Source organism: Theropithecus gelada, chromosome 15, assembly GCF_003255815.1.
Source record: "Theropithecus gelada isolate Dixy chromosome 15, Tgel_1.0, whole genome shotgun sequence".
In the NCBI taxonomy this organism is placed as follows: domain Eukaryota; kingdom Metazoa; phylum Chordata; class Mammalia; order Primates; family Cercopithecidae; genus Theropithecus; species Theropithecus gelada.
The window spans coordinates 75,853,043-75,878,279 of record NC_037683.1 but is presented as its reverse complement, the minus strand read 5'-3'; the positions used below and the strand labels follow the sequence as shown (position 1 = coordinate 75,878,279).

At 37.1% G+C, this 25,237-nt stretch overlaps 1 protein-coding gene across 1 annotated transcript in view; it reads right to left on the bottom strand.

Annotated features, from left to right (window-relative positions):
- Nucleotides 1–4,725: 4,725 nt before the first annotated feature.
- The window catches only part of KIAA2026 (KIAA2026 ortholog), an 88,524-nt gene continuing 68,012 nt past the window's right edge, over nt 4,726–25,237 (bottom strand). The window contains exons 6-8 of the mRNA XM_025359382.1: nt 15,058–15,173; nt 10,366–10,553; nt 4,726–9,011 (exon numbers count right to left, since the gene is read on the bottom strand). Coding sequence (XP_025215167.1) covers nt 5,386–9,011; nt 10,366–10,553; nt 15,058–15,173 — 3,930 coding nt within the window. The 3' untranslated portion in view covers nt 4,726–5,385. The remainder of the gene's footprint in view (nt 9,012–10,365; nt 10,554–15,057; nt 15,174–25,237) is intronic.

The window sequence follows — 25,237 nt, the reverse complement described above, 5'->3', positions numbered from 1 at the left end:
ACTATTAAAAAGAAAATCAAATGAATCACTTACAGTTCAAAGAAATGGTCTCTCATCTGAATAAGCATCTTTGTAGTCTGAAAATGTAGCTCATATGAAAACATCAGCTGTGTAACATCAGAAGCATGACGCCCACAGGAAGATGGCCTCGAGAAAGTCTTGGAAAGAAGCACTTTCTACTATCAAAACTTGATCATTTCCCAAGAGAAAAAATGCTCAAGAAAGTTGGATGGCAGCTTGGCACACTAACAGAAAGCTCACTGAGCTAAGAAAAGAAAATGATCACAACAGATAAAGTTGACTAAAGCAGTTTAAATTTCAGGTTTTCCCAAGTGGTTCCTGCTGTTCCATGTGCAGGCGATCCCATGCATCATGTCTGCAAGGAAGGGAGAGGTTAAAACTGTAAGGGCTTACACATTTGGGTCAGTAGGTTTGATTCAGGTTTACAGCAACCAACTCCTAACTATATACTGGAGGACACATGACCGTGTTTTCTTTACTTAATAATTTAATCTCTTTTTATTGTTTTTTCTTAGTTGATGCTACATTTGCTTAAATTCAAGTTCGAAAGAATTACAATTCCTAAGATGGTGTTTTACAAATCTAGATGGTTTTAATACAATTCTTGACTATTAGACCATTCCATGAGACTCTCAGAATCAGGTCCATTTAAGTACTGTATTTAGGCTGAATTAAATAGTTCACTATTACGTAAACCATAATTGAATTTTGTATGATCATGGAGATAAATAAATCAATAAAGGTCATTTATATATGCTACGAACTGTTACAAGAAATGTGAGTAACAGTATTTACCTCAATAAATTTAGGTTTAATAGACAGAATCCCACCCAAACCCAACAAAAAAAGAATAATACCCTCCAACTAAATCTATTAGTATTTTTATTAGTTTAGCACTACATTCATAGATTTAGGGGAGGTAACACTTTGTTCATATTATTTGCTGTTTAAATATTTCTAAATTTTATGCAGTCAAAAATAAAAGCTTTCCCTTAAAATACCTTCTTTATCCTTCTCAATCTCAACAGGTTGTCTCATCTCTAGCATTACTAGATACCTGATTATGCCAAATATCAGGTCTTCACACCACTTTTCTGGCCCACCTAATATCCTGACGGGTCTCCCTGTCTTTGGTAAGGTCAGTGATGGCAGCTACTATTTAAGTATTTACTATGTGGTAGGCAATAGGCTAAGTACTTTAGGTAAATTATCTCATCTAACCTCATAGCAATCCTGCAAGGTAATTGTCCCCATCTTATGTTTGACTATTACTACCCTTGCTCAAAAGCTTCATACTTTCAGAATATTTTTCAGTCCTCTATCAGCTAGCTCAACCTATTTTTCTAATCATTCCCTATAGGTCCTCTTAACCTACAGCATTTCATTCAAATTCAACTGCTGTGTTCCCTACATGCTCCTTGTGCTTTTCTTAGACTCAGGCTTTGTGGGCCCAGTTGTAAACGTACTTGCAGTCATAGCACAAATGCCACCTCTTACATGAAACCTTCTCTGGAAACTCCCTGCTAAGTTCTTACAGTAAGTTCTTTATTCCTCTAACTTATTATTATTTTACTATTTTTTGTATTGAGGACAGGATGGAATCCTACTCATCTGTATTGTTCCTGCAACATCTTCTACATTATATAGTTCTCAATAAGTGTGTAGAATACATTTACAACTTTGGTAGATGCCTTGAATTTGTTCAATAATTACTTTAAGAATGTTTTACATACATCATTCTTAAAGTAATTAAGATGATTACATACATCATTTGATTCTGTAATACTGCTTCATACATTTTTAACTATGTTTCTCACATTCACATTTTCACTCCAAGTTATAAGAATGTTCTAAACTATGCCATACCCTTCAACTTTTCTAAGTATCAAACACCATGCTGTGGATAGTAAATGCTTGCTGAATAAATGTGTAAGAATAACTGGGGCAGATGATAGCATTATAGTAACAACAAGCCAATAAGCTCAGTTGATGGCAAAACTACTTCTGGAATGACTTCAAGTAAACTATCATTTCTAAGTTTTAGTAATTTTGGCTAAGTAAAATCCCTATCAAATTTCTTAGATCTCTTTCAGAATATGCCAATTTCTCAAGCTTTTAATGTTAAAAAATTCTAAATTTAAGTTGATCTACTGGATCAAGCAAACATTTCCACTGATTTTAGTGTACATATTCTAGCTATCACTACTTTAATCATAAAACTATTTCAACTAATTAAATACACCAATAAAATTGGAGACTTGGGATGTGAGCAGGACTTCAGCTATTTAATATTACACGTGTGTGTATGTATGTGTATATATATGTGTATATAAACGTATATAAAACTAATCACAAAGGAAAAAACTTTTTGTGGGGGCAGGAAAAACCATAGGAAATGAGAGGAAAGGGAAGTGCTAATACACCAGAAGGAGGCAGGCTATTTCAGCATCTTTTAACTTAGTATTTTAGGTGACACAGAACACAGATATCTAAATGGCTTAATTCTATACTAAGTATAAAAACACGCCCCTCCAATACCACAAATCTTTTCAGGTGGCACTGTTGTGACATTTCTTCCTTTTCATGTATGCCTTTATAGATGCCCTTTACAGAACCCTTAATAACACTAAACACAATGAATTCAGGAATTTAACTTTGTACTCTAGCCACGATCTCAGACATCCACATGATCTACAAAACTGGAGGAAAGGAATCTGGGTTTTTGAAGATATAAATCCATTAATCAAATTTCTAGTTTAAAAAATGGAGCATTAGTTTTAAAAAGTAAACTAGACCTTAAATAAGAGGTTATCTAGATTTGTCACTCACCTACTCAACAAATAGACATTGAAAACAGTGTGCCAGATGCTGGCATGATGATGATGATTGATAAGGTTCCTGAAATTAAATAATTTCATACAAGTAATTATAGTTTTGAAGAAGTGCTATGTTGTTCTCAGTCTGAGTGACTGCACAATATAATGATGTTGGCTGAGGTATGACAAGGAGAGGGAGTTTACATAACACGTAATAAGAACCTGTAATGGAACATTAGGTCAAAGAGGACATCTAGGAAGACCCTGAAGTGTCTTGAATTTTCTAGAAACTAAAAGAAAATTAGAGTACGGTGAATAAGAGGGAGAATAGGTTGAAATGAAGCTGGAGAGGTAGGTGGGAACAGACTGAAGAGCTTTTTAAACTTTAAGTGGGGACTTCAGTATCACATCAGAAGTTCAGATCACACAGAGCTTTGAAGGTCATATTAGAATTTTGGATTTAGGAGTTAGAAGAGATTTAGTGGCTGGGCGCAGTGGCTCACACCTGTAATCCCAGCACTTTGGGAGGCCGAGGTGGGCAGATCACCTGAGGTCAGGAGTTCGAGACCAGCCTGACCAATATGGTGAAACTTCATCTCTACTAAAAATCCAAAAATTATCCAGGCTATGGCGGCACGCACCTGTAATCCCAGTTACTCAGGAGGCTGAGGTGGGAGAATCGCTTGAATCCAGGAGGCAGAGGTTGCAGTGAGCTGAGATAGCAGCACTGCACTCCAGCCTGGACAAGAGAGAAGACCCTGTCTCAAAACAATAAAAAAAAAAAAAAAGAGATTTAGTGGTTAATTAGTTTAGGTCCTTCACTGGGATTAAAGTTGGGCCATAGGTAATTCAGTAAATTAGTTTCTTAAAGTGGTTTAGAGAATTCTTCTGAGACAAAAGGCAAACAGTTTTGGGTCATTTTAAAAGCTGAGTAGGTAAATACATTCATTTATTGAGCACCATCTATGTGCAATGCAATGCACTTGAAACATCACCCACTTTCCAAGGGCTTTCTTAACTGACAGAAAAAGGGGGAGAGTGATTGAGTAGAGTATAAACATGACTAGGAAAAGTACTTAAGAGCATAAAGAGCCTTTTTTGAGAGCCGTTAGTGACTTTCTAGGAATATTTTCACTACCCTCTCCACTTTGATAACAAATACACTTTGATGTAGTCTCAAAGGAAATCTTTAGGCCTATGCTTCCATATCATTTTCAACACCCAACAATAACTTCATTAACGACATTATAAATGGAAGGATGAGTATACAATTCAGTAGCTCAAGATAATGGATATAAAGATCCAATAAAGATAAAAGCTACCTTTTATTCAAAACAAGGCATATTCTCGGGTGCGATGGCTCATGCCTGTAACACCAGCATTTGGGAGGCCAAGGTAGGTGGATCTCTTGAGACCAGGAGTTCAAGACCAGCCTGGCAATATAGTGAAACCATCTCTACAAAAAATTAAAAAATTAGTCAGGCATGGTGGCCCATGCCCGTAGTCCCAGCTATTAGGCTAGTGAGAAAGTAACTGCGGCATTTTTGCCACTAATGGCAAAAAACCGCAATTACTTACACACCAACCTAATACTTGGGAGGCTGAGGTGGGAGGATGGCTTGAGCTCAGGAGGAGGAGGTTGCACTGAGCTGAGACTGCACCACTACCCTCCAGGGTGGGCAACAAGTGAGTAAAAAAAAAAAAAAAAAAAGGAATTTTCTGAAATACTCACAAGATCTAAGTGAAAGTAGTATTTGTAAGCTGGAAAGCCAGTACAAATGCTAGCCCTAATTCAGATTTCCCAGCCTTAATTCTTTCTTGTAAAGGACTATCTTCAATTACATCCTGTATTCTTTCAATGGAACAAGAACACACGTTAAAAATGGTATTCAAACAAAGAAATACAGCAACTCAGTTTATTACATGCAGATTCTTCTGCATTGTTGCTAACAGTTCACTGGTCCAAAATTACTAAAATACTTAAAAAACTATACATTATGTAAACAAAACATAAATAAGACAGCATAGTTCTTTGTACATATATTTAGTACAGGTTGTTAGGGATTCTGGAATATGTACAATTTTACATCATGGACTGCATTTTTCACAATGCATAAATATATATATATTTTTTACAGAAACAAAAATAAGATTTCACTAATGACACAGAATACCATATCATAGATATGCTGCAACAGTCCAAATTCAAGAAGAAACATGTCAATGTAAATGTGCAAAAGGCTAGCTTACTCTAAACTATTCAAACTTTGTTCACTTTATGTTCTACAAACAGGTAAATCCTGACTTTAAACACAGAATCTCGAAACCCTCCTCAGAATAGCAAGTGAAATGAAACAGATTTTTCCCTCCCCAAGAAAACAAAGCCTTGTTGCAAGCTAATGAAAAGATACATTAAAACACACACACACATACACACACACACACAACTATGTATAGTATGTTTTCAATAGTATAATAAACATTTAAAATTTTTATGGGAGTCAAAACAATGCCCCATTATTTAAAAACTGGCTCTTTTAGTCTAAATTCAAGATGCAGCTGTGTCAGGCTTCTCTAAGCCCGATGACTGAAAAGCAGGGAAGACAGACGCAGGATTTCGACTGGCAGATACAATCTGAGAGAGAGATGGAGAGAGTGAAGAAACCTTAGATGCTGGAGTGTTTATGGTATTCAAAATGGCTCCTTCTGGGCTAACCAACAATTTTTTGACAGGTGTGTCCAAATGAAACACTGAAGTGCTACTTGGCAGTGGAGGATTACTGGGGCAAATGGCAGAAACCAAAGATGTCTTAGCCAAAAGAGTAGCTGGAGGAGACTTAATTACTGAAGTCAGAGATACTGTTGGTACAGGAGGTGGAACAGGAACTTTAACAGTTGTGTTTATGATTTGTGGTGATGTATGTACTGTGGGTATAGAACTTGCATTCCCAAAAGAGTTTATAAATTTTGTAGGGCTTCTTAGAGGATGTTGTAGAGGTTGCCCACTTAAAGAATTATTTGACGCTAGTGTAATCTTCTGGGTAGAGTTATCTATTGGCGTAGACTGAATGCCTTGGCCACTGTTAAGAACTAAGGGGGCTCCATATTTTGGATTAGTAGATATAAGGAGAACATGGCTGCCAGCTCCAAGACCTTGTGGTGGAACAATAAACCGGGTTCCGTTAATCATAATCTGAGTACCAGGTGCCAAAGGTGTACTGGTATTGATGACTATTTTTTGCTGAATACAAGGTTCACTGAACTGACTCCCGACTAAACTAGTTACATTAGATGGTGCTGAAGCCGTGTGAATGGTAGCGCCACCTGGAGCAGAACTGTAACTGGGGGTTTTTACTAAAGCTTGCTGGTTCGGCAGAGAAGCAAAATTGGAAATATTAACTATTTTACCTGGACCTGGTGAAAGGGATGACAATTCAGTTTGAGGTTTATTTGTGTTTATATTTGTTGGCACTGTAGTTGAAATCCCTGGTGACTGAAACTGGAGCGAAGTCCGAGATTGTCTTTTAGAAAGAGATATAGAACGTGTGGCTCCTGGTACTGTTGCTGAATGTGGAACTGTGTTTATTATTTTGGGGGATGTAGTCGCAGGGGCAGGTAAGGCAACCGTAACAGGAATTTGCAAAGCTGATGTCAAACATTTAGGAGACACTACTGGTTGTGTAGTTGAAATCAGAACAGATGATGCAAGGTGTCCTGTTTTCACAGTTGATATAGCCACAGTGTTTCCGAGACTTGATGAGCAAAGTCTATTTGACAAAATAGGCATAATTCTCGAAGAGGTATCATTTCCACTGACTAAAACAGGAGGTCGTGTCCCAGCTGAAGCAGAGGCTGAGGTCACTGAAAGGGAACCTAAAGATAAATTCGCTCCGGTAACTGAAAGCACGTTTACTGCTCTTGCTGCAGAAACCACCGATTCATTAACAGGGGTAATATTCCGACTCACAAAATTTGAGCTTACTGGAATTGAATTACCACTTGTTGACAATGGCAAAATATAGCCCTTGCTACTTTTGTCTTCTCCTTTTGGGGTTACATTTTGTAGTATGTTAATTGACGGTATAGCTGGCACAGTGCCTGAAGTATTTACAATCGCTTGACCTATGTTTAGTCCAATTTTCACATCTTTTATCTGAGACACAGCTGGTGATGAATTTATTTTTATTGGTGTGCCCACTGTAGATGGAATCAGTACTATCTGGGGTTGCTCTGGAGTCTTAACATATGCTTTATTCAATGGAGGAGGAAGAGTTTGTTTTAATGATTCTGCAACAAGAGTCGGGGTTGATGTACCACTGGGAACTGGGGCATTAATAAAAACTAATTTCTGGGCAGAAACACCTGTAGATGTCAGTGCAGGTGTCATATTAATTGCAGTTCCATTGCCAGAAGAAAGAATAGATGGAGCTGATACCAGCATAAGTTTCTGAACTGGAGTCCCACTGATTACATCTCCATTTGTTGTTGCTGTTGCTTCTGACCTTGTAACAGGGTAACTTTTTGTGATATAATCTACTTGTTGCTGTTTAGTTGGAGTATGAATAATATTTGCATTGTTTTGTCCAAAATTTGCTGCTGATATGCTAATTACACTTACTGAACTACTTGTTGTTGATGGTAGTAGAGTGCTAGAACAAACAGAGGACTTCAAGGGAGAAGAGGGCATGTGTGAAGTTTTATCTATCATGTGGCCCAAATCACCACTGCCAGTGGGGTAGCCTAATGTAAGTTTGAGATTTTTCCCCATGGATGGAGCAAAGCTAGCTGGAATGGAAACAGAAGCCGGTGTTTGGCTGAAAGGTGAAAGACTAGATGTAGTAGTTGTTCCAGCTACAGGTGAAAAAGCAGAGGAAGAAGTTGTTGATTTTGGCACCAGAAATGCCTGAAGCTGAGGAGCAAAAGTGAAAACTGAACTTGAAGTTACAGTATTGGGTGAATTTTGATCTGGGTTGGTCTGTACTTTTACAACTCCAGTGTTCCCACCTCGTGTCCTAACAAGAATTGACTGTGAATCTCTTATGCACACAGTTTTCAGCTCTTGCTTTGCTTCAGAAGAATCAGCAGTCTGTTGTGCAAAACAGTTGAAGGAACTACCAGGATTTGTAGACCCATTTAGTGTTGTTGTTGATAACAGAGGCTGACCTGTGGAGGAAATGGTGGGTGAAGCACTGGGCAAGGAGAATGTGGCTGCTGAAACTGCATTCTTGGTTTTTCCTGCCTCACTCTGGCTAGTCTTAACTGATGGTGTTAATAAGTTATTTACAGAGGTTACAGGCGACAAAGGCTGTGGTCTAGCACTAGTTACATTTGATAAAGGTGTAATCGTTTTGTTGAAAACTGTATTTGGTAGTTGGGTAGAAACAGTTCCTGGTGAGTTGACAAAAACTGATGCTAAAGAAGAATTTCTGTTTGTTGTCTGTGCGAAAGATGAACAATGTTGTTCTGTACCTTTCTGTTGAAGTGGTGGTATTTCTTTTGCAACTGCTTTTCCCTCTTTATGCTGAATCACAAAATTCTTAGGCAGAATAAGAACTTGCTGCATGATTTTTTCTCCTGTTTTAGGATCCACCACAGGCTGCATCTGAATCTTTACAGAGCTATTTTGAAGATCTATTGGCAACCACTGGCCACAGGGCATTTTGTATACCATTTGTAAAGGACCTTTTGTATTGGTGTGGCAGGTCAATGCTGGCTTTACGGGGCTTGCTTCTGGAGGAGATAAAACTGGTTTTTCCACAGCAGAAGCACTTCTACCTGTGGAAGGAGGCAGTTGATTTGTTAAGGTCACTTTGTTCCCAATATTCTTTGCGAGCAAAGCCTGAATGGGTTTGGTCCCTTTCTGGAGAGTACACACAGGTACTGAATCCAATGAGGCAAATGACTCTGGAAATGATGGCTCTGCATGCTTTGATTCATTGAAACAGTCAATCTGCACATCACCTTCTAGATTCTCAACTATTGTCTCATTTGTGCTTAACTTTGCTTTCTTCCTTGGAGAAAGCTCTTTTGTGCTGTCATCCACATAACCAGTCTGTTTGGACTGTCGTTTAAGTGTTTTAAGCAGTGTCTTCGGTAAGTCTTTTGAAGGTAATTCCTTTTTCAACAGCTTGCTTCGAGCCATAGGAAAATCTATTTCTGACAACTTCATATCATCTGAAAATTATAAAAATAGGCATTTTGTTTATAAAAAACAGCAACTAAATAATAACAACATCAACTGTAAAAAAGAAAGTGAATCTTTGAGTGGGCAATGTATTAAGAAATCTACTGCAGGGTGATTCAAAAGCCTTAGCACCACTGATGAAGATAAAGGTAAGGTCATCTTTGACATGATAACCTAGATATCATAACCATGCCCAATAATAACCTATTATTGAGAACATTTTTTTGGTCAAAATTTTTGGTCAAGAATTCTGCTAATTCTTCTGCCAGTGTAAGTGCAAAAAATTGTTTCATTAGAAACACCTAAGTCAACAATCAGGGCTCAGAATTTGATTTGGAAAGGAATCTAGTTCTCTTTTTCTAGCTAGGAACATTTTGATACCATAGAGAGGTGGTTCTCCAACCTATTCTATTTCTAGAGACTCTAAAGGACAAAAAATATCCAGCTTTTTCTGATGTTCACCCTTAGAGTAAAAAAATTTATGTTCATATTCGGTCAAACTAGGTTTATAAGACATTACTCTTATTTGCCAAAGATCGAAAACAACAGGTTAATGCATTTCTAACCACATACTTTCACATTAACCTCTATATAACCAAAGAAAGTCATTAAACTAGATTTACATAATAATGTAATCTGATAAATGGAAATGAATTACAGGTAATCTAATCCAGCCCTTTATCCTTATTAAAATGATGTGTTCATTCTGGTCTCATTAGGCCATCAACCTTGGTAATTCCTCAAAAAATAATCTTCACAATATTAAGAACTTGTCAAATTCTATTTCTAAAGTAAATCTCAGATACAATGCTTCAAAAATACTAATAATAAAAAGAAGAGCATGAATCAATTTCAAAGGGATTACAGATCAAGGGCATGTGGTTTGTAATGGGCAATGACAGGCCTACAGTTTGGAGTGAAGCACTGGCTCCTGAAACTCCTAGAAATGTAATAATGACTCCAAGAAACTTTTTGTTTTTTTTGAGACAGCATTTTGCTCTGTTGCCCACTCTAGAAAGCAGTGGACAGCTCACCGTAACCTTGAATTCCTGGCCTCAAGCGATCCTCCTATCTCAACCTCTTGAATAGCTGGGACTACAGGGATGCAACCACCATGCCTGGCTAATTTTTATTTATTTTTTTGTTGAGATGGGGTCTTGCTATGTTGCCTAGTAGAAACTAGTAGAAACTTCTGATAAGGATGTGGACAGTACTTCTTCAAAACGTAACAGATTTCTCCAATGAATGCATTTCATTGACCATATTATCTTTTGCCTTCACAGCAAACAAAAACTTCTCTTTGTGCTTTCTGTGCTGATTTAAAAAAAAAGGTTTAATGCTTACCTGAATCAAAGTGATCTTTCTCCAGGATATCCAGAGGTTCTGTTAAGTCAATAGACTTACTGATTTCTCCCTTAGGAGAGTCTTTTCCAAGATCTCCTTCACCTTCATCAGTAGTCCATAGTTCTCTAGTAAATTTATCATGATCAGGTTGTCTTCTGAAATCATCATAGTCTTTCTTTAGGCGGCTCCTGAAATAAAATGCCCAACATAACAAATAATACATATGTATTAAATTCTTGAAATCTAAACTAACTTTTAACATTTTAAACTACATATGGAAATATTTTTTATGAAGTCATTAGAAATTATGCTTTAATCTTAAAGTGTGTCTAAAATGCTTAGTTCAGTCTTGCCAATGCTCAGGAAGACAGAACCTATGGTACAGGCGTAAGAAACTTGAAACTTAAAAAATTATATGTATCTGGCCAGGCATGGTGGCTCATGCCTGTAATCCCACCACTTTGGGAGGCCAAGGTAGGCGGATCTCTTGAGCCCAGGAATTGAGACCAGCCTGGCCAACATGGTGAAGCCCTGTCTCTACTAAAAATACAAAAATTAGCTGGGCGTGGTGGTAGGCACCTGTAATCCCAGCTATTCGGGAGGCTGAGGGACGAGAACTGCTTGAACCCGGGAGGTGGAGGTTGCAGTTAGCGAAGATCACGCCACTGTACTCCAGCCTGGGTGACACAGCGAGACTCCATTTCAAAACACACACACACACACACACACACACACCCCTGCAAATTTCAGAATACAGATTTGAACATACCATCTGATCATCTTTTTTCTTTTTTTTTTTATTTGAGACAGAGTCTCGCTCTGTTGCCCAGGCTAGAGTACAGTGGCTCAATCTCGGCTCACTGCAAGCTCCGCCTCCCGGGTTCACGCCATTCTCCTGTCTCAGCCTCCAGAGTACCTGGGACTACAGGCGCCCACCACCACGCCCAGCTAATTTTTTGTATTTTTAATAGAGACAGGGTTTCACCATATTAGCCAGATGGTCTCGATCTCCTGACCTCGTGATCCACCTGCCTCGGCCTCCCAAATTGCTGGTATTACAGGCGTGAGCCACGGTGTCTGGCCTGATCATCTTTATAAAGATTGCTGTTAGATCAATTAAATGAGACAACAATAATTTTTTTTCTAGCTGCACTGACAGATTAGAGAGTCTTAAAATTACTGACTATAACACATCTTAAAAGGTCATTTAAAAAAGTTTAAGCCAGAAATTCTAAGCACCAGTATCTATTTTTGCGACTATTATACAGAGAGTAACAAATCTATCACTTAATCCTGGGAGTAATTGTATCTAAACCCTTCAGTCTTAATAGAAATATTTTTTAAAATTAAGCCTAGGAAAACAAAGCTGAAAAGTAATCTTTCACAGAGATCCTTTTCATATAAAAACATAATAGCTTTATTTCTGAGAAACTAGAGATGGAAACATCTAGTATTTTAGAGATCCTTTATTATTCCTTTTGTTTTCAATGAAGTTTTCTACCCTATCCTCAACTTTCACCCTTAGTGTTGTTTATTCAAAAAAGAAATATGAACATATGTTCTCTATTTCCTCCCTCCCTCCCTCCCTCCCTCCCTCCCTGCCTCCCTTCCTTCCTTGACAGAGTCTTACTTTGTCACCCAGGCTGGAGTGCAGTGGCACGATCTCAGCTCACTGCAACCTCTGCCTCCCGGGTTCAAGCAGTTCTCCTGCCTCAGCCTCCCGAGTAGCTGGGATTACAGACGCGCACCACCACACCCGGCTAATTTTTGTATTTTCAGTAGAGACAGGGTTTCACCATGTTGGCCAAGCTGGTCTCAAACTCCTGACTTTGTGATCTGCCCACTTTGGCCTCCTAAAGTGCTGGGATTACAGGCATAAGCCACCACGCCTGGTCATGTTCTCCAATTTATTTTTACTACACATTCTTATTTGTGCACATTAGATTTTAAGTCCCACCTCTGTTACTTACTAGTTGTAAGACTTTCAATTTTAATTTAGTTTTTTGAGATAGGGTCTCACTTTATCACCAGACTGGAGTACAAGTGGCACAATCTTGGCTCACTGTAACCTCCACCTCCCAGGATCAAGAAATGCACCCACCTCAGCCTTCTGAGTAGCTGGGACCATAAGCATGCACCACCATACCTGGCTAATGTTTGTATTTTTTATACATACGCAGTTTCACCATATTGCCCAGGCTTTAATTTTTTTTTTTTTTTTTTTGGAGACAGAGTCTTGCTCTGTTGCCCAGGCTGGAGTGCAGTGAAGCGATCTTGGCTCACTGCAAGCTCCGCCTCCTGGGTTCACACCATTTTCCTGCTTCAGCCTCCCGAGTAGCTGGGACTACAGGCGCCTGCCACCACACCTAGCTAATTTTTTGTGTTTTTAGTAGAGACGGGGTTTCACCATGTTACCCAGGATGGGCTCCTCTCCTGACCTCGTGATCCACCCACCTCAGCCTCCCAAAGTGGTTTTTAATTTTTAAAACATTAAAATTCCTTAATTTTCTAAGCATCAGTTTACTTATTACAAATGAGAATAGTAACAGTACTTACCTCTCAGTATGTGTGGCACATAAATATTCAACAGATGTTAGTTAAAAATTGCTTTCAATTTATTTATGTTTTAAATTATTGTTAAGGGTTTTACGGAAGCACATGAGGGCTGTGAAAGGTATTAGAATGGGTTACTAAATGATAATCACAAAATGAATTTCCCTTTCAATCTATAAAATTGGAATGAAAAAATATCTATGTGGAGATAGTATAAAGTTCTCCTCCCTTCTCACTCTCAGTAACCTTCTTGGTCTCAGTTAATGGCTTTACTTCTTATTTCAAGAAAAATGGAGGCAATCAGAAGATAACTTTCACATGCTCACACCTCATCTGCAAATCACCTTAATGTATATTCCTATTCTCCATCTCCCTACCTAAGCTAACACCTCCATTTAAATGCATCCTCTTACCTAATCAAGGATAACACTCTACTAAATGTCCCTTCCTTTACCTGAATCCATTTTTTGTCTACTAGATCATTTCCATCAGTACACAAACATGTTACTCTATAACATCAACAACGACAAAACACATCCTCTTAACCTCTTTTCCTTCCAGATACTGCTCCATTTCTCTATTCCACCTTATAGCAAAACTCCATGAAAGAAGACTCTTCCATTTCTTTCCCCTAATTCTCCTAAATAGACTTCTAAGACTTTTATCCACTTTTCTACTACCACAGCTTACCAAGGTCATTAATATGATCCTCATGTTGCCAAATTAAATAATAAATTCTTATTTCTCATTTCCTCAACCCATCATGAGCAGTCCTCCTTTATGAAACATTTCCTTACCTGGTTTCCAAAACACTTCTCTTCCTTGACTATCTTCCTATTTTACTGAGCACTCCTTCAAAGTCTCTTCTGCTGAGTCCTACTCATCTTGGCCACTTCTACATGCTGGAAGATCTAGTACTCGCTTTTGTTTTCTTCTCTATCTATGCTCATATACTAGGTGATTTCTACCAGCCTTATGTCTTTAAATACAATCAAGATGCTGACAGCTGCCAAATTTTTACCTCCAGACTCTCTTGAACTCAGACTCCTATACCAAACTGCCTATTCAATAACACCAATTAGATGTCTAAAGGGCATATCAAAGTTAACATGTTGAAATCCAAACTCTTCAATCCCCTCTACCTCTCAAATTTGCTACTCCTTGAGTTTCCCCTATCTCAGTTAATGGCAATTCCATTATTCTAGTTGTTTAGACCAAAAATAGTGGGTACCATCTTTTTCACTCCTCACTTTCTCTCATATCCGATATATCCAATCCTTAAGCAAATTCTACCAATCCTACTTTCAAGATATATCCAGAATCCAGCCACTCTTTGGTATCTGCACTGCTACTATCCTGGTCCAAGCCTCTACCATTTTTCTCCTGGATTACTGCTATAGTATACTGGTTTCCCTGCTTTCATCTTTGTACCATTATATTTACCTCAACCCAACAGTTAAGAGTGATCACTTTAAAACATAAATCAGATCATATCCCTTTCCTGCTTAAAACACTTCAATGACTTCTCATCTCACTCAGTGTAAAAACTCAAATTCTTAAATATCTACATGATCCGGCTTCCTTCCTCCTTACCTCTCTGACTCTTGCCTGTTACCACATTTCTCTTCACTTGCTCGGCTTTGGTTACACTTGCCTCTTTGCATCTCCACTAAACGCCAAACATGCTATCAACTCTAGGGTTTTAGTACCTTTTATTCCCTCTGCTTTCCCCTCAGAAATCCACACAGCTCCCTTCCTCATTTCTTTAAGGTCTCTGTTCAAACACCAACTCACCAGGGAAGCTTTCCCTGACAAGATTAAAGAGTAACCTTCATCCTGCCCAAATCGGCCATTTCTTAACCCCCTTAGCTTGCTTTATTTTTCTTCACAGTACTTCTTTTGCCACCTGACATTTGAGTGTGTTTTTTTCCATGAGAATGTAAGTCACAGAGTAGCGGCTTTGTTTAGTCAACAGTATTTTCTCAGGGCTTAGAAAATGCCTTGCACACAGTGGGCAGTCAAAAATATCTGCCAATTTACAAATGACTGGAAAACTACTAAATGATTCCAGGACATCATCCAAAGATCATAAATTAAGGACCATAAAATAAGTAAAACAGATTATAATGTTTGAATTACCTGTTTCTTTGGAAAGCCTTCATTAACTTCGGTTCCCATGGCAGCAATTCATTTAAAAGACGGATCAATGTACTATGTAATTCTTTTACAGCTTGCCTCCGATGATACCATTTTCCCTGAAAACAATGTTTAAAGTAAATCCCTTAGATTTATTCTAAAAGTAAATGTCAAAACTTATTTTCTGAGTAAAATACAAAAACATCAATACTCCATAAAACATATGTCTTCTTCAGAAGCTTGAAGAAAGGGGGAAAATATCAATATATGTAACAATTCTCACTTCTACCAGAGAAATCTGAAACCTGTTTCATCCAACTGGAAGATAAAAATTTTAAAAATGTTTTAAAATTGCATCAACTGTAAATGTTTTAATAAGTCATTTGTTAAATATATGTAAAAATACAAACATTTATATAAATTCATTAAATAAGTATGACATGGGTCATTTCAGTAAAGTTATTGTAATTTTCCCAAAGAGTGGGGAAAAGGGAGAGAAAAGGTACGTCTGTTATCAGGTCCAAAAGCAGTCTTTTTAACAAACTTCCTAGGAAATTTTACAATTATTTTATTTTACAATGTTTCTAGCCCAGAAAAGCAACCAAGCAGTTACTGTTTTCAATACTCTAATGCTATAGTAAGAGTTAATAATTACTGATGTCCTCTCAATCTGCTAAGTATTAACCTAGGTATTTCACATCTACATATCTAGAGAGAGCTCTAGCATTTACAAAAAGCCTTCTGAGATATGTGCAGTGTTATGTTCACTTTACAAATGATGAAAATAAGGCTCATAGAGATTAAATGACTTAAGGTCCTATAACTTAAACCCATATCTGCCTGATTCTGAAGTCCAAGCTCTTAGAATCACATCACTACCTCTTAAAAAGTACATCACATAAATTCAATCTGACACAGGCTATAAAAACCTCTAGAAGATACACCTCACCTGTATATATAAAATTATTTGAATAACATAGGAACAATAAATTTATAGCTGCTAAGCCACAGTATATACCTGTTATTACCATCATCTACTGTTACATAATCATGTTGGGTTTTTTTTTTGAAATGACTTTGAGATATAATTCACACATCATACAATCCACATGTTTTCTTTCTAACAAAAGATACATAATTATATACATTATGGGTCACATTTAACATGCATAAACTTAGATTCTGTCCTATAGCAACTGTTGAGTCCATTTGCATATAAGTAGAACACTAAGGGAGAAAAATTACCACTATCTAGAGCAAAAAGTATTACAAACATGTGCATAAATTTCCCAATATACATAAGGTTATACATATACATATATATATGACCTTCAAATTTGAGTCATGAAAATTTTAGTCATATATAAACCTGTGTGATGAACAGTATAGTTTTACAAAAAATATTCTGTGCTTTAAACCAGCAGAATGTTTATGCACATAAACAGGTAAATTTCTACCTCTGAGGTTTTTATATCTTAGAAAAGGAATTGCTTACTAGAAGAGTAGGAAGATATGAGATTATATACGTGCATATGCACATAATGAATATGGAACCTAGGCTCATGACTAATTCTTGTTTCTTAATGGTATGATGAATCACAGTATTAAGAAAAAAAATTCAAGAAAAGTAATTTTTATTTCAAATATTAATTTAGATAGGCCTCTTGTTCAATGTGTTCTAAAGTACACAAAGGACCCAACTTAAAAATGAGCTACACCTTACAAGTTTATTTTTCTCAAAGAGACGTTATAAAAGTACTTATTTTTTTTTTTTTTTTTTGAGACGGAGTCTTGCTCTGTCACCCAGGCTGGAGTGCAGTGGCCGGATCTCAGCTCACTGCAAGCTCCTCCTCTCGGGTTCACGCCATTCTCCTGCCTCAGCCTCCCGAGTAGCTGGGACTACAGGCACCCGCCACTTCGCCCGGCTAGTTTTTTGTATTTTTTTAGTAGAGACGGGGTTTCACCGTGTTAGCCAGGATGGTCTCGATCTCCTGACCTCATGATCCGCCCGTCTCGGCCTCCCAAAGTGCTGGGATTACAGGCTTGAGCCACCGCGCCCGGCCAAAAGTACTTATTTTAAGCCATGAAAACAGAACTATTAAACTGGTACACAATAAAATCGAACAAAAAATAACTTTCATTTAGAAAAAGTGAACTTAAAATAGAAAATAGGTAACTTTTCCCTTTAATAAGGCATGTACACCTTGAAAGTTTTTCTCAAAGAAATGTTATAAGATAGTAAAAAGTGCTTATTCTAAGCCATGAACACAAAACTATTACATGATACGTTATAAAATTGAACAGGAAGTAACTTTCATCTAGAAAAAGTGAACTTAAAATTGAAATTAGGTAGACTTGTAACCAACATTCTTGCAATTCTCAACTATTTGGCTTCAAAAAGTGAAATGGTGAGAGTGGAAGTAAATCTTCCCTAAGTTAAAGAGAGAAGAAGAGGAAAGGTATGATGGTAGGGAGACTATACTCTTTGTGGCAGAATTAACTGGAAAACTGTTCAAAGGCTAGGGAACACCAGGCATGCTGAATTCCTCAGCAGGAGTTACAGGAGAAAAATGACAGTTGTAGAATTACTCTGGGTAGTATGACTGCTGCCTGGATTAGCATGTGGTAGTGCGGTGGGGGATGCAGAAGGACTAGCAGTATCGTGGCACAGAAGAACTTACTTAGGTCTAGGTAGATGAGGCACAGGATGGGGAGACTGTGTAGCTGGGATGTTGTTATTTCAAGGTATTTGTCAACTGCATTTCTGTCTCTGTTGAATTATTAATATTAATTTTTGTAGAAAAGAGTTTTTAAATGATTAGAAAGTTTTTACCTTTTAATTTTATTTTTATTACTAATCTTAGAAATTTAATCCAAAACGGATAAATATACTACTGAACTAGAAGACTGTATATAAGGAAGGAAGCTTAAATATTATGATCAGAGAACAGACTTCTTTCATACAACTCTGTCTCACCCAGTAATCTGTTTTGAAATGTCTGTTATCTTTTAACGTTATATGCTTTGTGGCCTTCTTCTCTTTCTTTATATATTTTCAGTCTGGGGTAGTGGTGGTATAATATTTCATTCATAATTTGAAAATGCTTATTGAATCATTCTATATTTGGAAATCAAACCACAAAGTTTATTATTTTCATAACACAAATTACAGGAAAGTAAAGATTGATAAAATGCTTTGTCTAGCAGATACATATGAAAATAATGACCACAACAAAGGGCACCCCTATACCCTGCCATGGAGAATGTGAGTCAAGTTTTTATGTTGCTCAAATGCATGCAGAGGTTTAAAAAAGTTGAAAATTAACTGTTCTGGGATTGCTATTTGAGCTAAGGTGTTTTAATTACTGAGAGTAAAAGGGAAACTCACATTGCCTGTTTCATGTATCATCTTCTTTGGTCAAAACATGGTGCTTACAACCCCAATCAAATTAAAATGACACTGTCCCTTTCTACTTAGTAGTGGTCTCAGAGTTTCATGGTATACAATGAAATTAACGTGAAGAGAAGAAAAGTTATATAAAAGAAATTAGAGATGATAATCTGCCTTATCTTGGGTCTAATATAAAAATCTATTTAAAAATCAAACAAATATTTATTGAACATTAAATCAGGTCATTAACTAAAACCTACTAATAGCTTTTCTGATTGATCAACTTTATTCATATACACGGACAAGGGAAAAACAAAGAACAATGATCATGTTTCACCTAGGATGAAATTATTAAAGTTGAAAGGAAACTCAAAGGGCATTTATTTTCTAGAAGAAAATGGTCTAAAGTTATACAGTGAAGTACAGTTGACCCTCTGTATCCAACCACAGATATAAAATATTTGGAAGAAAAAAAATAATGAATGGTTGTGTCTACACTAAACACATACAGACTTTTCTTTCTTGTCATTATTCCCTAGACAATATAGTATATCAACTATTTAAATCACATTTACATTGTAGTAGATATTGTAAGTAATACAGAGATGATTTAAAGTCTACAGGAGGATGTGTGTAGGTTATACATAAAGACTACACCATTTTATATAAGGCACTCGAACATACATGGATTTTGGTATGAAGGTGGGGTCCTGGAACCAATCTCCCAAGGATACTGAGATACAACTGTATTTGCAGATAAAAACAGCCATTAGACTAGAATTCTACACTCTAAATACTAGCATCTAATCTCCTTCCACTATACAATGCTGTATCTCTTGGACCCCACAAAGACAATTCCTAAAGAAGAAATAGATTATATTGTGTAAGTACCTATATTTACACGTAGGTATCTCTGTATTGTAAGAATTAAAATCTCTAAAACTTATTTTAACTTTTATAATTACAATAATAATTAAAATTATAATGACCTAAAGTTAAGAGTGAATTAAAAGCAAAACAGCAAGTTCTTCTATCTTCAAACACAAAGAGAGAACATGGATGTAATAAAAATCAGAAAGACTCTTAAGACTTTCTCTATACTGATTAATACAGAAACAAAGATAAAAATGGCAGATAATTTAGTAAAAGATCATTTGTGGAGTAATGCTATGATTTTCTCTAATAAAAATATATTTAATAAGCTTTATACATCTAATTTTAGTTCTGACTTTCCTTTATAAACAAGTATGTGAATACAGGGATAAGTTAACTGTTTCCATGTTAGAATTTTCAGTTTTCATAGTCAAAAAATACTAAGAGAATCTCAATGCATTATATGAATTTAATAATTCAAATATTTACTGAAGGTCACTTTATAAAGTGGCAAGTAGTATTTTTCTTTTATGAATCAACAAAAGTATGAATTTCAAGTGTACATTATGGAACCAAAGGCATACAATATAATTTAAATTTGAAGCTTACCTTTCATGCTTTCTCATCCAATGTCCACTGCAGCTGCAGATTGCCAGCTCCCTTTCCATGAGATGGCCCAACTACCAAACACTGGAGGTTTTATAACCCCATAGGGATTGCTACAAAGAAACTGGTCTATGGTCACAAGGTAAGTCCTTCATTATATTATGCAGTTTTATAAGTTTTTGAGTGTAACAGATTAATAACTTAAGGAATCATAAAGGAAAATATAAAGTAACTTACAAAACTACACAATACTGTAAAAAGAAAAGTTGCATCTCTATGTACGTGAAATGAGTGGGGAGGGAAACTTACCTCACAACTAAAGAACAACTCCATTCTGCTACAGTAATCTGGGATGGGTATAACAGCACCAGCATAACACTGGCTGGGGTGTGGCAAGGAGAGGGAGTTGGCAATCTACTGATGCTGGGGACATTGGATACCTAAAAAGGAAGAAAAAGAGGGACATAAATAAATTCTAGATTAAATGTCTCATTACCACAAATATATTTTGCACACCTTAATTTAGATGCTTTGTACATTAAACTTAGGTGAAAGTCACTTGTTTATACAAGTCATACAGTTACTTACAAAGATTTTTCTTATATCTAAACAAAACAGGTATCAGCCATCATATGAAGAAAACATGAAAACCATATAAAAATATACAAAGAATGCTTTTTTAAATGGAGATGGTATAACTGTGTAGATAACATTTTTATTAAAAAGAACAGTACAAAACATGACTTACACAACAAAAGTATGAATGCTATTTTCCTATGTGCTTTTATTTACAAATATGTTGTTAGATCACAGACACATGAAGCACAAAACATTTTTTGTTACAAGTTTAATTCTTGTCACAGACATAAATTCTGTGGTAGAGAAGGTATTAAATATCAATATCTTATGCTTTCCTTTTTTTTTTTTTTTTTGAGACAGGGTCTTGCTCTGTCGCCCAGGATGGAGTGCAGAGGTGCGATGTCGGCTCATGGCAACCTCCACCTCCTGGGTTTAAGCAATTCTCCTGCCTCAGTCTCCCTAGTAGCTGGGATTACAGATGCCTGCCACCACACCCAACTAATTTTAAATTTTTGTATTTTTTTTTCAGTAGAGATGAAGTTTCAGCATATTGACCAGGCTGGTCTTGACCTCCTGACCTCAAGTGATCCACCTGCCTTGGCCTCCTGAAGTAGTGGGATTACAGGCACGAGCCACTGCGCCCTGCCATATTATATTTTTCAATTAAAACGCAAATACCTTTTAGAAAAGCTAAATGGATCCCTATAAAAAGAAGTCTTATTTAAGGGTCTCGTGCTCTACTGACTGAGTTAGCTGGGCACTTAAAGATGTCTCATTTAAAATCACTAACTATATCCAAAGGTATAATCTAAACTCACATGTATAAAAACAGCATATATATAATAAACTGTAACTAAGTATTTTAATAAATGAATTATTTGACATTCTCCTTCGTCTAAGTACTATTAAATGAAAAGGTAATACTATATTCAATAAGTATTCACTTATTTTTCTTACTGCTTACCTACAGAAACTACCACCATATTAACATATTCCTGCATATTCAGTTTTGGGAGTAAAACATCATGTTAATCATGTTGGTGCACAGTACCTGAAAAAGTGCTATTTTGATAGTATAATCCATATAAATATGAAAAAAGTTAAAAAGTATTTTAACACTGACATCAAGCTCTTACATGAACTATTACATATGCTATTATTTTCTCTTGATAGTTTTACCAATTTTTACTTAGGACTAGGAGAAAAGGAACGTGTTTGTACTTTAAAGGCATCCCACACTGAATACATTGAATAGTATATCCAACATTTCCATTATATTTCTAAATTAGCATTTAAATAGAAAGCATGAAGGCAAACTACAACAATAACAATAATGATAACATTGCAAGTTTCTCTGTCTTCTGGCTTTGTAGAGGGGGAAAAACTGGGTGACAGGTCACATTCCTGGTAAGGTAGTTCACTATCACTGGGGAAGAAAATCTAACAACATACATTTAAGAGATAACGTGCTACCATTTTCATTTATAAAGAAGAACGAACTGTGGACTAGAAATTAACCACTGGTTGAGTATCTGAATTTGACTGTTTTCAATAAATTGATGTTAGCCAACAAATTGATGAAATTTTAACGGATCTATATATGCTATCAGAAAGATGGGTTCTCAAACAATTCACAGCACAATCTAAACCACAAAGTAATGGTATGTTTATTTGGCATAAGAGGGGCATAAAAAGTTCCACATAAGTGACATTAAGACGGGAAATATTTGAAAAGCAGGGACAGCATCCTACTTACTTTTAATTTTTCGTATTCTCTCACAACGCCTAACACAGAAAAGGCCCACAGTAAGTGTTCCATTACATAAGCACATTTCTCATGTAACTGAGGTTTCTTCCTCAGATACAAAAGATTATTTAAAAATTGATTAAAATGTTCCTAAAATATGTCTTTCAGATTTTCTGACAATATGAATATAATCTAACTCTGGATGACTTCGGTCATCATTACGAACAAGTTATTTTGTTAGTTTTAAGCTCCTAAGACCTGCTTTTATGCTTTTTTTCAATTGTCTTTTTAAAAATTATTCATTAGCCAGGCATGGTGGTTCATGCCTATAGTCCCAGCATTTTGGGAGGCTGAGGCAGGTAAATCACTTAAGCCCAAGAGTTTAAGACTAGTCTGAGAAACACGGCAAAACCCTGTCTCTATAAAATATAGAAAGATTAGCTGGCCCTGATAGCATGCACCTGTAGTCCCAGCTTCTGGGGAGGCTGAGGTGGGAGGACTGCTTGAGCCTCGGAGGTGGAGGTTGAAGTGAGCCAAAAATCACACTACTGCACTCTTGCCTGGGTGACAGAGTGAGACCCTGTCTCAAAAATAAATACATAAATAATTTATCAGTGTTTCATGCTGTCAGCAAATCTGCCTTAAACATCTCTTGTTCTAATTAAAAGCAGCTGCTACTATTTGTTAGAATTACATCTTAAAGAACTGGTTTCCCATAAGGTCTTTCTATTTTAAAGTGGTGGAACATCCACACATGTACTCTGTGCTCTCTATTTAGGCTCCTTTGTGCTCTCTGCTGGATTCTGGGTTAATTTTCCTTCAATATATAATGTATAATTTTTTTCTTTTTCTACAGAGTCTAGTAAGATGCTAGGAAAGTTTTATTAATGTTCAGTCTATTCAGTTTTGACATAATTTCCCAGCTCACAAAAGGCACTGAATTAAAGTCTTTCCAAAGATTTTTATATCTTCTATAATACAAAAACTCAGAATGATGTAAAGCTTTTTTTTTTTTTACCTTAACCTCCATAGATTTAAATTCAATTTTCCAGAACTGTGGAAGGTAGTAAAGAAATTGTTAAACAGAAGACAATACAAATTTATTGGGACTTTGAAAAATGTTTGACATTTACAGTGTCACTTATATATGAATAAGGGTATGTGATACGTGATTCAAAAAGGTTTAGGTGGCCGGGCGCGGTGGCTCCAGCCTGTAATCCCAGAACTTTGGGAGGCCGAGACGGGCGGATCACGAGGTCAGGAGATTGAGACCAATCGTCTCTACTAAGAAAATACAAAAAACTAGCCGGGCGTGGTGGTGGGCGCCTGTAGTCCCAGCTACTCGGGAGGCTGAGGCAGGAGAATGGCGTGAACCCGGGAGGCGGAGCTTGCAGTAAGTGGAGATCGCGCCACTGCACTCCAGCCTGGGCAACAGAGCGAGACTCCGTCTCAAAAAAAAAAAAAAAAAAAAAAAATGGTTTAGGCTGGGCGCGGTGGCAATCATGCTTGTAATCCCAGCACTTTGGGAGGGTGAGGTGGGTGGATCACAAGGTCAGGAATTCGAGACCAGCCTGGCCAAGATAGTGAACCCCATCTCTATTAAAAATACAAAAATCAGCTGAGTGTGGTGGCGTGTGCCTATAGTTCCAGCTGCTCAGGAGGCTGGGGCAGGAGAATCACTTCAACCCGGGAGGCGCAGGTTGCAGTGAGCCGAGATCACACCACTGCACTCTACCCTGGGTGATAGAGCAAGACTCTGTCTCAAAAAAACAGGGTTTAAAGCAAATTACAAAAGACACACTAGCCTGTAATCCCAGCACTTTGGGAGGCCGAGGCAGGTGGATCACCTGAGGTCAGGAGTTTGAGACCAGTCTGGCCACCATGGTGAAACCCCGTCTCTATTAAAAATACAAAAATTAGCTGGGCATGGTGGCACATGCCTGTAATCCCAGCTACTCGGGAGACTGAGGCAGGAGAATCGCTTGAACCTGGGAGGCAGAGGTTGCAGTGAGCTGAGATCATGCCACTGCACTCCAGCCTAGGCGAAAGAACAAGACTCTGTTTCCAAAAAAAAAAAAAAAAAAGTAAAAAGAAACACTAGAAAGCTCTTGACTACAGAAGCATTTGTACCTAGGGCAACTCCTTTGAAACTCAACTCTGTGCTGGGATATATGGAATATACAGCATTAATTACCTGCCTGATGTAAAAAACAATGTACAATCTTTTTTCCCTTTAATGGGAACTTTGGAAGAGAGAGGTTTTCAAACATTGTTTTCATGCAAGTTTCCCTGATGAGATTCAAACTATCAAGCCAAACTGCAGTAAGTAGTAACAGTGAGCACTGTAAACAAAGGTTAAAATCTAGTTCTTAGTTGTGTCGAGTAGGATATGAATGAAGATCATGCATTTTCAAATAATTCAGTGACTACAGTCAACAGAAACTTTGTTTGCCTGACCAGTCATATATGTCTGGTTCACATTTCCTATCATCTAGGTCCCCTTTTTCATTATTATTCTGAACATGTCAGTTAACATTTGATTCTTCATAAAATTCATGTTATTTGCCCTTTTACCCTACTCCCAAATAACATATTAATACAAACACGTAATTAAGGGAAGTGAGCAAATGTCTATGGTGTCTGGTGACTTATGAATAAACACAGCTTGAAAATAAAAGATTAAATCTTTTATAAAAGGACAGGGGCTAGCCCAACCAACCCTAACTAAAAATAAAAATTTTAGCACTTTGGGAGGCTAAGGCAGGAGGATCGATTGAGCCCAGGAATTTGAGACCAGCCTAGGCAACACAGCAAAACCTTATCTCTACCAAAATATACAAAAATTAGCCAGGTGTGGTGGTTTGAGCCTCTAGTCCCAGCTTCTCTTGAGGCTGAGGTGGGAGGATCACTTGAGCCCAAAAGGTCAAGGATGCAGTGAGCTATGATTGTGCCATTGCACTCCAGCCTGGGTGACAGAGCAAGGAGCC